The following is a 17,255-nucleotide window of genomic DNA, read 5'->3' on the forward strand; positions in this document are numbered from 1 at the left end:
CGCGGCAAAGAAGCGCAGCGCGTTTCCTCTCCGCCGCGTTCCGATCGCGGGATTTCGGCAACGAAAAGCCGATTGAACAATTTGTCCGTCAGCCGAGGACGCGCTCCTGCGGGATCGCGGAGACGACGGAGAAGGTCCGAGTTAAAGGGCCGGGGGGCCGCGAGGAGGCGTGAGAGCCCGGAAAATGGCAACTAATCCTGAGTTAGCGGGAGTCTGTTAAAATACGCACCACTGAAGGCACTTTTTAAACAACAGTGCTTCTATTCTAAGTAATTCAAGTTCAAGAAAGAATAAACCGGGGCCCTTCGGACAGGAAGGACTCTTTTGTTCCCCCTCGGACAACGAAAGCGGCTCAAACCTACAGCTTCTGCGGGGGGGAGGTGGGGTGGGCCGGGGCGGGGGGGCGACAGCGAGAGGAAAGTGAAAACCTGAAGGGATAGGGAACGGCTTTTATTGAAGAGGGAAGACAAAAATGTCACAGGAAGAAGAAAAAAGAAGGAAAAACAAAATCAGACAAGGGTAACTAAAGCCTAGCATAAATCTCCAGATGAAAAGGAAACCCAAAGAAAAGCACAAGAGATTGTAAATACACCCGATGTCGAACCGTGCACACCGGCGCTTCCGCTTCAGTCCGGCTTCCGGCAGGAGACGGCGGAATCTGATTGGTCGGTGGGTGCGGCGAAGGTGTGTTTATTAGCGTGTGCGCTTCGTGATCGTACCCCCCCCTCGCGGCGTCAGAGGGAACGAGCATGGCAGGCCAGCCGACGGGACGGGGGCGTGTGTGTGTGTGTGTGTGTGTGTGTGTGTGCGCGTGTGTGTGTGCGTGTGTGCGTGTGCGCGCGCATGTGTGTCGATTTAATCATCGTCCCCCCCGCCGTACATGTCGGCCAGCTTCTTGAATCGAGGGCCCCAGTCGTTGAGGTAGTCATAGTCCTGGTCTCCGCTGCTGGAGGAGTTGAGGGTGCTGACGGATCCGGCCGTGGAGCCGCTGCCCTCGTAGTCGAACACCAGCAAAGAGTCGTACGGAGGAGCCGTGGGGTCGTTGTCCGCCGCCCGGAGACCCTGCGCCGCAAAACAACCGGAAGAAGGAGAAGAAGGAGCGGTGAGATGGAGGAGAAGGTGTGAGGGGTGAAACCTGCGGGACGACGTTTGGTTCTTAAAAGCTGCATTTTACGACGGGGAAGTCGCATCCGCCCCGAGGTCGGGAGGTCAAGCGTCCGCCTTTCGCCGCTCGCCGACGCTTTATTTACTCGACGGAGGACTCTCACATATCTCTCGCCGGCTGGAGTTCTCCGGGAGCTCCAGGAGAATACAGATTTTTACAGACTTGGCAAAAGATAAAGGAAAAAATAAGGCGCTTTGCCAAAAACAGGCTCGTCAAAATACCGACGTGACAATGTCACCTTAAGGATGTGCTGAATCTTCTGAACATCACTGACTACATTACATACATAGAGCTATATCTATATATACATACATAGAGTAAAATATATATCTATATATAAAGAACACTTGGAGTTACATTGTGTTTTATTTTTTTGCACACTGTATATATATATGAATATATGTATATATGGTGTTTCTTGTATCAGGTCCATGCTGAGTGCTGTATTTGACTTTTAGCTCGTACAGTGGATGCTTATCTTATCTTATCTTATCTTATCTTATCTTATCTTATCTTATCTTATCTTATCTTACCTTATTTATCCCATCTTAACTTTCTTTTCTGTACCTCATCTTAACTTACTTCACCCTCCCTTTCCTTACCTGATCATATCCCACTTCACCTTGGCTGATCTTTTCTTATTTATCTCATCTCATCTCACCTGATGATATCCTATCCTAACCAACCCTTTCTTACCTTAACTTACCTCTTACTTTTTGTACCTTACCCCCCCGCCTGACCTTGCCTTACCTTAACTTACCGTGCCGTGCCTGACTTTGTCCTAACTTACCCTTCCTTTTCTACCTTAATCCCATTACCTTACCTAAACTCTTTACCTAACCTTACCCGAAACTTCCTTCCCTTCCCTTCCGTTCCCTTACCGAGGCACATTTTGGGTGCCACGATATAACGGATGCCCATTCCAGCCACAAAATCCTCCTCCTGTTTGCAAAACCCTGCTGCGTTCGTGGGTCGGTCACGTGAGGCGTGAAGCCGTACATCTGGACGGCTGCCGCGGCCCACGCCTGCTACACCCGCTTCCAAATGTGGACGATCAGCATGTGATTAAAGGGTCGCTGGCCTGAAAGTTCAAGCGGGTGAAGGGGACTTTACCATACATGTATATATATATATATATACATATATATATATATATATATATGTGTGTATTTGAAAAGCTCAACTCCCCACCGAGCACAGTGGGTGGATGGAACACAAGGTGTTTCAGTTTTACCAACCCTGCACGAGTGCAACCAGGTGAGTGCAGATACGTGTGTGTGTGTGTGTGTGTGTGTGTGTGTGAGAGAAAGTTGGATGGATCAAAGCTGAACAGCTGCCAGCACCTCTCAAGTGTGAATGTGCTGTCACGAGTCTGTCAATCTGCATTTTCTCGCATCGGCGTGCCAGCGTTGGAAGCTGTGTGTGTGTGTGTGTGTGTGTGTGTGAAAATAAAGCTGGCAATGTGGAAACAGCTGCGCTGCAAAACAAAACTCGGTGGCTTGCAAAGCGGAGTGCGTCCGAGTGGCGCGGTCAGATAATATCCCGCCGACCGGAGGACGGGTCGATGTGGCCGCCGCCAGAAGACGCGTCTCCGAAGATCTAGAGCAGGAGTGGAGCTTCACCTCGTGGATGAAGTCCCCGATGTCTCCGGGGTGGGGCACCACGGGTCTGATGGGGTACTGGGACTCCGGGATGATGGGGCGCTCGTCCACCCTGCGGACGCCGGGAGGTTTGCTGATGATGTGCTCCAAGGAGTCGGGCTGCTGCAGCTGGCTCAGGTCATAGTCCTGTCGGAGGAGCTCAGATGAAGCCGGAAAACACGGTAGACGGCTTCGGAGTTGAACGTTTGTGTGTGTGTGTGTGTGTGTGTGAGCCCCTCACCTGGTCCTCCTCGCCTCCTCCCTCTTCGTCATATTTGAGGATATTGTCTCTGACATCATCTTCGGGGTCAATAAGCAGTTGTTTGGTCTGCCTCTCTTTCTCTCTGCGCTTGATCCACACCACAAACAGCAGCACCATGCCTGGGACAGAACACGCCGCACTTCATAAACCACTTCGCAGACGACCGACTTTACCGACGTGCGAACGAGCCGAGCTCCTCGTCCGATATATCACTCCATAGATGAAATATTTAACGACAAAAATCAGGCCGTAAAGTAAGAAGAGGCTATTTGTATGCACGCCGGCACCTGCTCGGCAACACGCCGAGACAGTTTTCAGGCCCCGCGTTGTAAATCCGCCGTCGAAATGCCACCGTTTTCCCGACCCGATGCCTTTTTTCCGTGCTTAAAGCCTCCTCGCTTACCCCAGACAATGACGATTTATTCAATTTCTGGTTATAACAGAAGCGGCGGGGAATGACTCGACATTCTTGCGGCGCAAACTTTCCCCAGTATTCATAGTGTGAGGAGGTCCGCGCCGAGGATTTGCATACATTGCCGCCGACCGATGCCCGGCCCGGTTATTATCCCGATGCACGGAGAGTCATTTCAAATACAAGCACCGCAAGCACTCACACGGGCGCCATAACGTTATGAGCACCTGCATCCAAATGAGTGCGTTCCCCAGCGGACCTCTGGAGGAGCGAGCCGCGATATCTCCAGTCAAGACGTCGGAGGCGGATCCTTTAAGTCCCGCGCCCTGTGAGATGTGCCGATCGCACACTCGCTCCAAATCCCGGAGCGGATTGAGACCCGGGCCAAGTGCTAGAAGTTCATCGTCCCTTAAACCGCCGCTGGACCTTTGCTTCACGGACATGTTTGGAAACAGGGTTCCCGTAGACGACGTGTAGAAGTCTGAGGTTTCTCCGCAGGGTACTGACCCGAGCCTCCTTCCTGCTGCGACGTCGCCTCGGCAACGGCGATCCAAACATGACAAGGCATACGAGCGGGAAACCTTCCTCCGTCCTCCCGTGTCTGGTTTTCGGCAGCTGAAAGCGGTCGCCTCGCCGGATCTGCGGCCGTACCGCCCCGGATGCGGCGCGCTGTGGTGCGCAGTTTGCTTTCACGCCCGTGGCCGGGGCTCTTCAGTTGGGCCGTGCCTTCGCTCCTTGCGGTGGTCATTGGTCAGACAGAACCTTGGTCTCTGCTTCGCGAGCTTTCCTTGGTCCACATGTGGTATGTAGATACTAGCAGTGGGAAAACCCTAAACAGGGCGGCGGCGGCGGCGTCGCGCGGGGGGATCGTCCTTGGGAACGAACATTTCTGGTCGGATTCCCGCTCCTCCTAACTTGTGGAAGTGTTGATGAGCGACACGCCGAGCGCCCAAGTGCTCCCCTCGGGGTTCGGCCGTGACGGGTTCCACGCAGAGAGGAATTTCCCGCAAGGGATTAATAAAGTAGAATGAAAAAAATGAAACGACGGTAAAGTTGTGTGCGCCCTCTGACCGGGCCACGAAAGAGCGCAATTTTTCCTTTGTCACATCGTCACGCTCCCACGATCTCCGGAGTCCAAAACACCAACTCCGAGGACAGGATGTCGATTTGGGAGCAAATATCGTGAGCCTCCGACGGAACCGGGGAAACCAGTGCCGTTCGCTCCCGAGTGACATCGGCGCATACCGTAGACACATCTACAGGCGGCGTCTCCAGATGATACTCACTGAGCAAAATGATGATGCAGATAAGGATGGAGATGATGGCTCCAGTTCCCAGACCTGCAGCCGCCACGGCTCCGACAGCAGTGCAGTCTCCGTTTTGATCACACGGACACACTTTCACTTTGATGACTGACCTGTTGGACAATGGAGGGTTCCCTGAGTCCGACACAATTATAGGGACCTCATACACCCCGGGCTCTAAATATATCTGGTACCGCAGACCCAGACGGGCATAGTTGCCTGTGTAGAGGGAAGATTAAAGGACAACATTTAACCGAATCATCAAAATGACCAACACACAACTTTTCATGACATGCACGACAACGTTCGTCCAGGTTACTTCCGCGAGCTGGACTAAATGACATGCTTTTGAAAGGACGACTTAAGCCTACGTCTCCGTACCGTTGATTCTGGAGATCGTCCAGTTGCGTCGGACGCTGCCGGGAAAGCTGGGCAGCTCAAAGACGAAGGGCCCGGCGTTGGGGTCGGTGTCGGCGTCGGCCGCCGTGATATTGACACCGTTGGCGTTCTTGTTCATCTGCTCGCAGATCTGGGCCTCCTTGGGAACGAGCGCCGGGGGGTTGTCATTAATATCTATCAGGTAGATCTGCAGCGTGCCGGTGCCGCTGGCTGCCGGGGAGCCTGAGATCGGGAGGAAGGAAGAAAAATACTATGACGGCGGCAGGAGTAGATAACACGGGGAGATGTGCGCGGCGGAAAGGACGCTCGAGAGGAAAGATAAACAGAAGCTGAAGGCCACCGGACGGTCGCGATAAACCGAGAGCCGCGTCAGAAGGAATATTGTCCTTCTGCCATCGTGAGTCTCGGAGGTGGGGGAGCCGCGGAGCAGGAGGACGCCTGTCCTTGACAGCAACGCTCCTGACAGCCGTGCACGCCGACTCCTCTTTAGGCCTCGCAGGTAAATACGAGGCATCGCGACCGAACGGGGCGCCGACGCAGCTCCGCCGCCCGCCTGCAGAGGCGCTGGAAACGATGACTGGGACGCCATCAAACGTGCGAGGAAACTTCCAGGGCTTCTTTTTAACGCAGATGGAGGCGAGACGACGTCGGAAAGACCTCCTCGGTCACGGGACGGCGGTTTGAAGACCCTCTTGAAGGTACGCAGCGCATCGAAGGGCGACCGCAAACCATCACCCGCTGCGTTTATTTATCCAACAGGGACGGCCTTTAATTCATTTAACATCGGTACTATTGAGACTCCGTGAATCGGTCTCCGCGGGCCGAGGCGAGGGAGGGAGGGAGGGAATGAGAGAATGTTGATTTCGCTTGCGGGCACCGGAAACCATTTCTTGGCCGGGAATTCTGTGAGCGCAAACCATCGGATTCAACAGGTGTCCGGAAAACATGTTTCCTCAGACACGTCAAGCGCGACATCGCAGATACAAACAGAAAAGACTATGTACAAATATACATGCACAGTGATCCCTCGCTAGAACGCGGTTTACTTTTCACGGATTTGCATCCTGCATTGTGTTCTGCATTCTGATTGGCTAAAAAGTCACTCCGCTTCTTCTCTACCTGTGCGGCAATAATGTCGCAGTTTAATATGTACACGTACGTAAAACAGCTTGCCAGATTTACATGACGTACGTGCAAATTCTCTTGCAATTTCGAGTTTCTCTAAAACCCATAATGTTGACAAAACGCTCTGGACCGACAAAAGGCAGCGGAAGATGCTATCGATCGCAGATAAAGCTAAACTTCTGGACATGCTAAGGGAAGCTAAAAGCTATGCGGCTGTAGGTCGGCATTACGGAATGAATGAATCTTCCGTTCGTTCCATAAAGAAGGAAGAAAAAAACATAAGGACGACAGCAGCGATAAGTTTTAATAAGGATGTATAATATTGTAAAAAAAGGTTTCTCCTTCACAGATTTTGCCTATTGCGGGTTCTTTTTGGAACGTAACCCCCGTGAAAAACAATGGTTTACTGTACATGCATGCACGGATATAGATATACTGCTCAAAAAATAAACACTGGACACTGAAATGACGCAATGTCACTCCAAGTCACTCACACTTGGGTGAAATCAAACCGTCCACTTGGGAAGCAACACAAATTAATGTGGACTTGGTTTAAGGCCATGACATCGACATTGGAGCGTGTTTTTACACTTTCATTTGGAGTGCAGACCTCCACGGGTTCATGCATTTCATTTCATTGATCATTTTGGTGCGATTTTGTTGTCAGCACATTCAATTGTGTAAAGAACAACGTATTTCAAAAGAATATTTCATTCGTTCCCATCTAGGACGTGTTATTTTGAGTGTTCCCTGTATTTTTGAGCAGTATATATATATATATATATATATATATATATATACACATATATATATGTATGTAGTGGCCCCTTTACATACGAATCCCTTAATATATGAATTTTTTAAGATAGGAAGCATGATTACAGAATATTTTTTCCTTAAAATCCAAAAAAAATGTCATGATACAAATATGAGGGCGAGAAAATCAAAATTCACGGCATCATTTTCATATTTTTGTGCTTATTTTTGGTATTTTTTTAATATATCTTCATGGGCCCTAAGAAAGCAAATGATGAACCCAGAAAGAAGATGCTTTCTATGGAAATGAAGCACAAAATGGTGCGCGTTCACGTCCACGTTCACGGTACGAACCATCCTGAAGCAAAAGGAATTCATAAAGGCTATGAGTCCCAAAAATGGACATCTAGACACGACCACATGGATAAGTTCTTCTGGGGGGGTCGGAATGAAGTAATTTATTTTCCGTTATTTTAATTCATTGAGCATACGAAAAAAATCAAAATACGAAGCCAGTTCTGGAACAAATTAAATTAGTATCTTAAGGGACCACTGTATGTGTATATATATATATATACAAATACAGTCAAACCTTGGTTTACAAATTGAATTTGTTCTTTGACTCTGTTGGCAAAGCCGAATGTTTGTGAATCCAATCAGTGTTTCCCATTGAGATCAATGATCCGTTCGTCAGCCCTAAAAAACAAACCGCTCTCTTTTTCATGGGTTTATTTGTGGCAAAAATACAGAAAGGAATTAAAAATAACCTTAATTATTGCTGTGTTTCTGCTGTTCTTTCTCTTCTTGCCAGCACTTGTACTCTGCGTTTCCCTCACTAAATCTGCAAATGTAAAGCCTTCTCACATATGAGACCTCGCTAACGCTAACGCTAACGCTAATGCTATCTCCAGCAAGCTTTCTGTCATTCATCCAAACAAACAATCACTTTGCTTCATTAACATCAGCCGTCTTTAGCGCTTAGCTGTTATTACTGTTATTCTTAACGTCCTCTGAACTTTATCCTTTTTGGTAGCCATAATCAGGCCACGGTACTGAAAAAAGCACAGAAAATGTATTATAACAGTTGAACACGGCGATGAACGATGTAAACAACGCAGAGCAGCAACGCTCGACTCGATACGCTACAACGACGCAACGCTCGGCTGACGCTACGCACGACTGGTGCTAAGCTACAACGACGCAGCGCGGGAAGCGCTTGAGTTATCTTGCTCGTGCGTTCGTGCTCCCAGGCTTGTTCGCAGCGCGATTCAAAATTTGATTGAAAACTCTGTTGGTGCGTTGATTTGTTCGTAACGAGAGGTGTTTGTAAGCCGTTGTTTGTTCGAAACCAACGGGGATGAATTCATTATTATGAGTTATAATTAACTTGAAATAGTCAGAACTTGTCCTCCTCCTTCTCCTCTGGGTTGCTCCCCTCAGGGCCCACAGCCAATCATCTGCATCCATCCAACCCTCTCCTCTTACACCAACTAACCTTCCCTCCGACCTTTGACCTCCTGTCTGGTCTTCCTCCAGACCTCCTCCAACCTCAGCATCCCTCCACTCAGATCTCCACCACCCCTCCTCTGCACGTCTGTCTTTATTTTCTGCGCTGCTTCTCCGATGGACTCCACTCCTGACCAAGATCCGACCAGGACCGACCGGGACGACGAAGAACCTCCAGAGACCCAGAGTGCAGATGTGACAAGAACTTTGCAAATCCTGAAACTACAGTGTGTCACTCCTCGGGGCGGGAATGCAACCGGAGAGATGTAGCCAGGAGGAGCTGTAGGCCAACCTACCGGGCGCCGCTGAAATTCAATATCATCAGCCTTGGGCAGCGACGCCGTGCACGCCTCATCTGCAGGAGCGATGGCCAGGCTGTTCACACCGACCGCACCGTTTAAACGGGCCGAAGCAAACGGCAGGGAAACAAACGCATTAACATTTACGCCTGACAAGCCGACACGGCGAAGAAAGAAATTTGAAAACAAGAAACCTTCGGCCAAGTCCGGGTTACAGCTGTTTATTGAACGGCTAGTTACGACTCGAAGGCGCCGCTAATTTGGAGTAATTTCCCGGCGCGGCGCCGAAGGCCGGGTGGAATCAAACCGACCCCGGACCTCTGCGGAGCCGGGCTGATCGATGAAGAACCCACGTGCATCTGACGGGGTCGAGGGTGTGAAAACGCGGGGCGTTAATATCTGCTAATTACAATCCAAACCACCTGGAAGGCTCATTTACGTCACCGGCCTCCGTCTCCTGTCGGATCCTACAGGTTCTTCAGGGAGCGCCGAGCCAAACGCAACTAGCGGTGCAGTACCGTCGCAAGCCACAGGGGGCAGTGTCGCGCTGTCCGCTAGAGCAGCGTCAGGAACAGGAAGAAGATGTGTTTAATGGCCGCCTCTTTCTTCGAATTTTCACCAGCTCCTCCTCCTTGTTAGCGTCTGAAACATAACTCAACTCTGCTCTGTCCCCTAGTGCACTGATTCTTAACCATAGGGCCCAAACTTGGGCCCCGAGCGCCACCTAGTGGGCCGCAAAAATAACCTGTTTTGTACGTGTGGGCCGCGAGGCTGCGGGACGCAATAACAACTCCCGACCATGTGGTGGCGCAACTGAATCAGTCAGTTGTTACTTTAACCAGCTCCATAAATAAGAAGACACTCAGCTAGCCGTAAACAAACAAGATGGGGAAATATTTAAAACGAAAAAATGAAGACGACCCCCCGCCAAAAAGGAAATTTTTGCGCAAGTCCAATCCCGACTTCATTAAGTACGGCTTCGTAAACGGAGGTAGCGCCCAGTGTGTGGAGTGTGTGTTAACGCTGTCTAACGAAGCACTTGAGCCGTCAAAACTCCAGCGGCGCCTGGAGACCGAGCATCCGACGCTTGTGGGAAAGCCGGTGGAATTTTTCAAGAGAAAAGAAGACGGGCTGCAGATGCAGAAAAGATGGATCGTGTCACCGACTGGCAACTCTAAAAGTGCACTGAAAGCCAGACGTGACCTATACAGTGTATATATATTGAATAATACATATTAAATAATATATAATATAATATAATTAATAATAATAAATAATATATATTAAAATAATATTTAATGGGCCCTGGGCCACTCTGTACTGAAAAAAACACAGTCTTTCACAATTCGGACAAGTGAGTGAATATCAGTTCGTTTCCTTTGCGCGGCGCCATTTTTATGAACCGTCATGGTCGCCGGCCGGATGTTTTCTTGTGACAAAATGGACAGAAGCGGCGAGAAATGGAGCGAGGAGGAGCTCCGAGCTCTTCCGGCCCGCGACGGCGCAGAGGGGTTTGCAGGGCTCGCAGAGGAACGTCTACATTTTGCACCAGAATAAGTGTGGAGTTGGCTAACAAGTGCCAAAAGGCTAAGGTTGCCTCAGAAAGGCGAGGTGATTATGCAGACGTCCCAGAAGCACCTTAACGCCGCGTTAAAATAACCTTCGCAGCCGCCGAGGCGGACGCCGCCGAGCGCCTTCCCTGGAAACCATGGCAATTGCGATTCTGGTCCCTCTCTTTGGTTCAACCGTAGACTTAAGCGGGAGCTGGTGAGGCGTTTCAGACGGGTTGCATTAATCGTCATACCACACACGCTCGTGCACGTACGCACACACTCCCCCTATTCTGCGGCGCTAATCCCGGGCATGTATGGAGGACATGTGGAAGCAGCTTGCCGTGGTTGATAGGAGAATTATGTGGGTTTTAGCCAGCTAAATAAATAATTATGTTTGTTGTAAATTCCTCAAAAGGATTTGTATTAACTCCTTCTTTTTTTTTTTTTTTTTTGATTGGTGGCTCAGAGATGTGAAGCGGTGAAAAATACGCCGGCGTATGTTTTTGCGCGCGGCAGAATTTACACATAAACGACAGCGGCGGCGTTTGAAAGAGGGATGTCGGAAGGGTTTTTCGGTCATCGGCGCATGTCGAGAGAGATATTTGAATATGTTAGCGAGACAAGGGCGCCTTCTCATACTGTCACTGCCTCTCAGTGTCCCCTCCTACTGTACTTTCCGGTTTAGGGTATGTCTTGCCGTAATCCCGCTGGCGTAATGACGGCTGACACTCAGTACCTCCCACGCAGGCGGACTAAATCACACACATTAGCATGAATAAACAACCTCAACCGCCCGGCTTATAATTTTTTGGACCCCGAACAATCCACATCTCGAAAAAAGGGAATAAAATTATCGTCCGAAAGACGAAATCGACCTCTTTTCCCAGGCCGTGGGACAGAAAGGGACTGACTCACGAGGAAGTAGCCTCCTCCAGAGGACCTTCTTAACTTGCACAGCCAATGTGGTTCCAGGACGTGGCCTCCTCTAGGGGAACCTTCTAGTTGCGCATTCCCTCAGGCAGGTGGACCACGATGGCAACCGGAGTGACGCGAACCTCGAGCTCCGCACTCAACATCAAACCACCGCAGAAGAAGAGGAGGACCACATGGACAACCTGAAGCTGCCACGGCGTTCATGGAAAAATAATAACGGTCTATCTGACATGGTTGGGCTCCAGATCCGCCCCAAACACTGCCAATCAGGTGGCCTTTAAAAGCCAGAGCTTTGACTCTCACTGGTCGTCGGGTCATTCTGTCTTCCGCTCCATCTCTCACTATTTGCTTTTTTTCTTTCTCCAACGCCACCCCTCCCCAGCCGCTCCTTTTCCTAGTCGGTGTACTCCAGTTCCTGTCGCCTGACCGGGCTTCTTTGTTGTCGATGTATGCTAGCGCCTTCCGCCTAGCTGCCCATCTCCTCCAGGCTTCCCTTGTCTTGTATGCTGGAGCAACTCGCCTGGCCGCCCGGGACCCGACCTGACTTTTTCCCTCGTCGTGGTATGCTAGCACCTCCTGTCCAAGTAAACCTGCTGTTTCAAGAGTCTGCTTTGACGTGGAGTCCTGTGTCTGCCTGCGGATCCTCCCCGCAAACCATAACACCATCAGACGGTTGGAGTGTTTTTATCCCCTCCTTGCGCTGCATCAGCATGAGAAGAACCCCGTTAGCCGTTAGCTAACTCCACACTTATTCTGGTCCACTTATTCTGTAGATGTTCCTCTGCGAGCTCTGGAAACCCCTCAGGCTTAGCGGGCCAGAAGAGCTCGGAGCTCCTCCTCGCTCCATTTCTCGCCGCTTCTGTCCATTTTATCACCAGAAGAGACTATGACAGTTTTTAAATATGGCGCTCCACAATCTGCAAAAGGCATCTGGAAATGGGCGGCGCTTTTGAGTTCCACTATGGGAACGTCTGAAAGTAAGATGCTTCTAGAAGCTGAGGTCTGAACGCACGAGAAAAACGCCAGAAAAGATTGAAGGAACAGGAAACAGTTCCCCCAGTGAGGGGCAGTGGAGGAGAAGGAGGACCACTGGTGCTTCTAGAACATGGCCGAGTCCAAGAAGGGCTGTGTCATCATGGAACTCTTTCTGCCTTGTTTTCTGCTACCACATTATGGTGTGTGTGTGTGTGTGTGTGTATCGCTGCCAGCTGCTGCGAATTAATGCAAAATCCACGCACAGACTTTCATCAAACGAGCAGCAAATAAAGAAAAAAGAAAAGCGTTCATTTGCGTCCACACCTTTACATAAACAAGTGTTTCAAAGCCGGTGGAAGTTAAGGTAAGCGCACTGCTGCGCCGCACTGATAAGGGCTTTTTGGGGGGCTGAGGCGGGTTTGACCACGCCATCTTATTGGGAATAAAAGAAAAACTCACTCCCACTTGATGGAAAAAAAAAGCCAACTTGTTTGTTGGAGTTTTGCGGCCGGCGTCGGCCCGAGGTTCGACTTCCGAGCGGGAACTTGCGGCAAGGCAGATGGATCCTGCAGGGCCTCCGGCCTCGGAGGAGGTTCTAGAGGTTCACTGGAGACCCTCAACGGTCCAGACGGGTGAAAAAGAGGAAAGCGGGGGTTGGTCTGGACCGGTGGGCGGGGCTTAGAGGCGACGAGGGAGGAGTTTTGTTTTTGGGTGAAAGTGCCGAGTCCCGTTTGACTCATTTGTACGACTTTCCCAAATTTTCATTTTCTACAGCGCTTATCTTGCATTGAGAGTAGCGAGGGGTCTGCGCTCCATCCCAGCTCTCAAGGGGTGAAAGGCGGGGTTCAGACTGGACTGTACCCCATTTTATCACCAGGCCACATCAGCAGAACCATTCACCCTTTCATCCACACCTCTTAGACACATGCCAGCAGTCACTCTGTCACGCAAACGGGAGGGTTGGACTTCAAGGGAAGAAAATCTAGTCCGGTTGCTACGAGATGAAGATTTGGACACAAATTGAGCACGACCCGGATGACTGAGAACCTCCACAGGTCCAGCCGGTATGGAGACACACTTCCACCTTCTCATTCTTTTAGAGACAAACAGCTTTTCACTCTCCCATAATGTCTTCTTGAGACATACAACTCCTGCTCTCCACCCATTCACCCTCTCAGTCTTGACAATGTAGGGTCTCCAATGAACCCCTTGCATGTATTTGGACGGTGAGAGGAACCCGGAGAACCCTGAGGAACCCCACGCAGACACGAGGAGACTCCAAACATGAAGGCCACCTTGCAGGAATTCAACCGGAGACCTTCAGAGACTCTCATGTTTCAAAACCAAAAATAGGATCTACAATCACTTGTTTTCATTGTAAAGGGACTCACCGTTGTCCGTGGCCAGGAACGTGGCTTCGTACAAGTTGTTTTTGACGTAGACGGACTCCCGGTCCAGGATCGCCGTGGTGACGATCTGCCCGTTGGTCCTGTTGATGGACAGCCAGTCCGCCGGGTCGTTCAGCTTGGAATACCTGGACGCAAAATCGAGGTTTTCTTTCTGTTTACAAGCAATTACACATCTGCGCTCGTGCTCGCTAATGGTTTGCGCGGATGCAAAAATCATTGCCGCATTTGGTTTTTCATCGACTTCTCCGGAGCCGGCGGTCAATTTAAGATAAGATAAACTTTATTGATCACCATAAGGGAAATTCCTTTGTCGCAGCAGTGTAACGGTTGTAATGTTGAAAATAAATACGATTATATTTATCAATAAAGAGACGGTCGGTAGACGGAAGATGGCAAAGATATCCGTGAATGAATAGACAGCAGGGAGAACAACAGCAGCAGCAACATCAGGGAAAGAATGGCGAGAATGGACAACAGAAAGGAAACAACACACAACCAGAACTGAACGACAACATTACAAAAGTGACTTGAGAAATGACAAGAATAACATTAATCAACTAAAATAGCAAGGATGCCTGCGGGCCGGAACCAACCAGGGTTAGAAAGACAGCAGAGTTTGGACATGACATGGGGAGGAGTGGGGGAAGCAGTGAGTGGGTGAGTTAGTGAGTGGGTGAGTGAGTGAGTGGGTGAGTGGGTGAATAGTGAGTGGGTGAGGCAGTGAGTGGGTGAAGAGGTGAGTGGGTGAAGTAGTGAGTGGGTGAAGTAGTGGATGGGTGAGGCACTGAGTGAGTGAAGTAGTGAGTGGGTGATGTAGTGAGTGGGTGAGTTAGTGAGTGGGTGAGGCACTGAGTGGGTGAGTTAGTGAGTGGGTGATGTAGTGAGTGGGTGAGTTATTGAGTGGGTGAGTTAGTGGTCCACAACCACCTCTGTAGTCTTGGAGAATTCAGCTCTTTTTGGCACCTCTCTGTGCCGGACACTGACGTCAATTACTTTGCTCGTGTGTGCGTGTGCGTGTGTGCATGTGTGCATGTGTGCGTGTGTGCGTGTGTGCGTGTGTGTGTGTGTGTGTGTGTGCTATATGCATATGTTACGGGTTGTGTTTGCTGGCACGGAGGGCTCAAAAGCAAAGATCGTATCTATTCGGTAACGTGGGCGGAGGAAAGATACTTCTGTGTGCGACGTGCAAATGAGAGGGTGAATGGTTGCACGTCTCTACAGGACTGTCTCAGAATATGAGAATATTGTAATAAAGTTCTTTATCTTCTGTAATGCAATTACAAAAACAAAAATGTCATACATTCTGGATTCATTACAAATCAACTGAAATATTGAAAGCCTTTTATCATTTTAATATTGCTGATTATGGCTTACATCTTAAGAAAACTCAAAATATTAGAACATCATGAAAAAGTAATTTTTGTTTTTTTAATTGCATAACAGAAGACAAAGAACTTTATCACAATATTCTAATGTTCAGTATATGTGACCCTGTGATTGGTCCGGGCTGAACTCCGCCTCTCGCGCAGGAAAAGCGGCGCAGATAATGAACGAACGAACGAACGAACGAACGAATGAAAGTAGTTGCTTTAAAGTTTGATTCAAATACAGCACATGCTTCTCCTCTGCTGTGAAGACTGGAAGCCTGAGAAGGTGGGTGGCGGTGTGTGTGTGTGTGTGTGTGTGTGTGTGTGTGTGTGTGCAAGAGGGAGTAATCTCTATCCTGCAGCAGCGGAGGTGGGATTTTCCCTGCAGGCGGCGGGCATGATCCCAGGCGTGCCCCCCCCGGGGAAGGGGGGATCACAGGGATGACATTCCCACACTCCAGATGGTTTTACACGGACCGGCCCGGAGCTCCGAGCTCCGAGCTCCGAGCCGGCGGACTGTGAAATCACCACGGCGACCACCGTGAGGCCGTGACAGCAGGAGGGCGGGATTAAAAAAAAAAAAAAAAAAGAAAAAAGGTGAGGGAGCTGATCGGGGGATGGAAGGGGGGAAGGACGGATGAGGCGGCGGAAACTACAAACATGGCTGATTTGGTTTGGTGTCCTCATTAAGGACATCTTGATAGCTTCCGCTAATCTCCGTCCAACTGCATCTCTCTTGGCTTCGCGGGCGAAGCCGATGGGCCGGGCGGAGAGAGAGAGGAGCGCCGTCGCCTCTCAACTCGGATGAAATATGGCCGGCGAGCGGCGCCCGCTCTCAAACTTCTGCGCGTCGGAGCTAAATTAATTCTCCAAATACCAGCATCACGGCTGATAATCCATTTTTTCCGCTCTCCTCGTTTGGATCCCCGAACCTTGGCAACCGAAACAAAGAGCATTCGCGTGGCGGGAAACCAAAAAGAGAGATGCACACAGATAGTCACTGCTTTTAGAGCATATATTTTGGATTATGCCAGGACAATGGAGAGTAGAGTGTGTGTGTGTGTGTGTGTGTGTGTGTGTGAATGAAGTGAATGGTTGAATGTCTCTGTGATTGACCCAGGCTGAACCGACCAATCACAGCTGGGATAGGCTAACCGCAGGAAAAGCTGCATAGATAATGAATGAACAAACGCCATTAGCATATTAGCTCCTGAAAATAGCATTAAATAGCACTTTGTTATTCAACTTGAACTACATCCGGTGCCTCAAAGGCCGTGTTTTCGGAGGTTCTCGGTCATCCGGGTCGATTCTTGTCAGGATGGCTCAACAAGCCGGTCCATCTCCAGCTGAAGGACGAGGGCCACTCCTCAGAAGACACCACTGTCCATGTTCTGGCCGGAGAAGACGGATGGAGTCATAGAAGCCGTCTTTGTCAAACTGTCTCTGAACCGAGAACGAGGCCTCAGACGCAAACTTTCACCTGCGTCAAATGGCGTCCTGGGATCAATTGCAAGACAGATTAGCTCACAGAGCAGGTCTGCAGCCTCCGTAACTACCGCCTGAGCCACTTTTCACATTTTAATCCAGATACGTCCCCGGAAGTCGTACATCGGTCCCCAACTAACGACGCCCCCATTAGCACAACAACCCTCTTCCACCTCGTTTCCGCAGAACAACCCTCCCATTTAAATAACAAGCCGCCGTAGCTGGAAACGACCCCGGACCCTGGCGCTTATATTCGTAAACGCCCTTCCTTTTAGCTGAAGAAGCCTCTGTTGAGAGGTGAAACGTCTTCAAGGGAAGAAAATCGAGTCCCGTCGTTGCGAGAAGAAGATTTCGATTAGCATTTACAGCCGTTCTTACCGAAAAACGGTCGATCCCGTGTCGGACATTTGATGGAGAGCTGATAACGCGGCTGCTCGGGCTTTCAGCGGAGCTTTAATCCAGGAAATGGAATCGTCATTTGCCGGTTTTCGATCCCCATTATTATTCTTTCCTTCCCGTCACCTGCCTGGTAAACAACTGCTCACATCAGCGGTTATTAGAAAGAAGCGTATCCTTATGCTAAAAGGGATATATCGCTCCCCGCGCCTCATTCCCTTCACTCTGCCTGAAGCGTCTCTTATTTGGTGTGTGTGTGTGTGTGTGTG

General features: G+C 49.9%; 1 protein-coding gene across 1 annotated transcript in view; it reads right to left on the reverse strand.

The window, feature by feature from the left end:
- Positions 1-397: 397 nt before the first annotated feature.
- LOC147214581 (cadherin-4-like) overlaps positions 398-17,255 on the reverse strand; it is a 227,971-nt gene continuing 211,113 nt past the window's right edge. Inside the window, exons 12-17 of the mRNA XM_086141303.1 lie at positions 13,721-13,863; positions 5,165-5,404; positions 4,766-5,002; positions 3,047-3,186; positions 2,788-2,952; positions 398-1,062 (exon numbers count right to left, since the gene is read on the reverse strand). Coding sequence (XP_085997429.1) covers positions 856-1,062; positions 2,788-2,952; positions 3,047-3,186; positions 4,766-5,002; positions 5,165-5,404; positions 13,721-13,863 — 1,132 coding nt within the window. The 3' untranslated portion in view covers positions 398-855. The remainder of the gene's footprint in view (positions 1,063-2,787; positions 2,953-3,046; positions 3,187-4,765; positions 5,003-5,164; positions 5,405-13,720; positions 13,864-17,255) is intronic.

The sequence above is a fragment of the Fistularia commersonii genome, chromosome 34 (assembly GCF_037954325.1).
Source record: "Fistularia commersonii isolate RoL2024-O1a breed Wild chromosome 34, RoL_Fcom_v1.0, whole genome shotgun sequence".
NCBI lineage: Eukaryota > Metazoa > Chordata > Actinopteri > Syngnathiformes > Fistulariidae > Fistularia > Fistularia commersonii.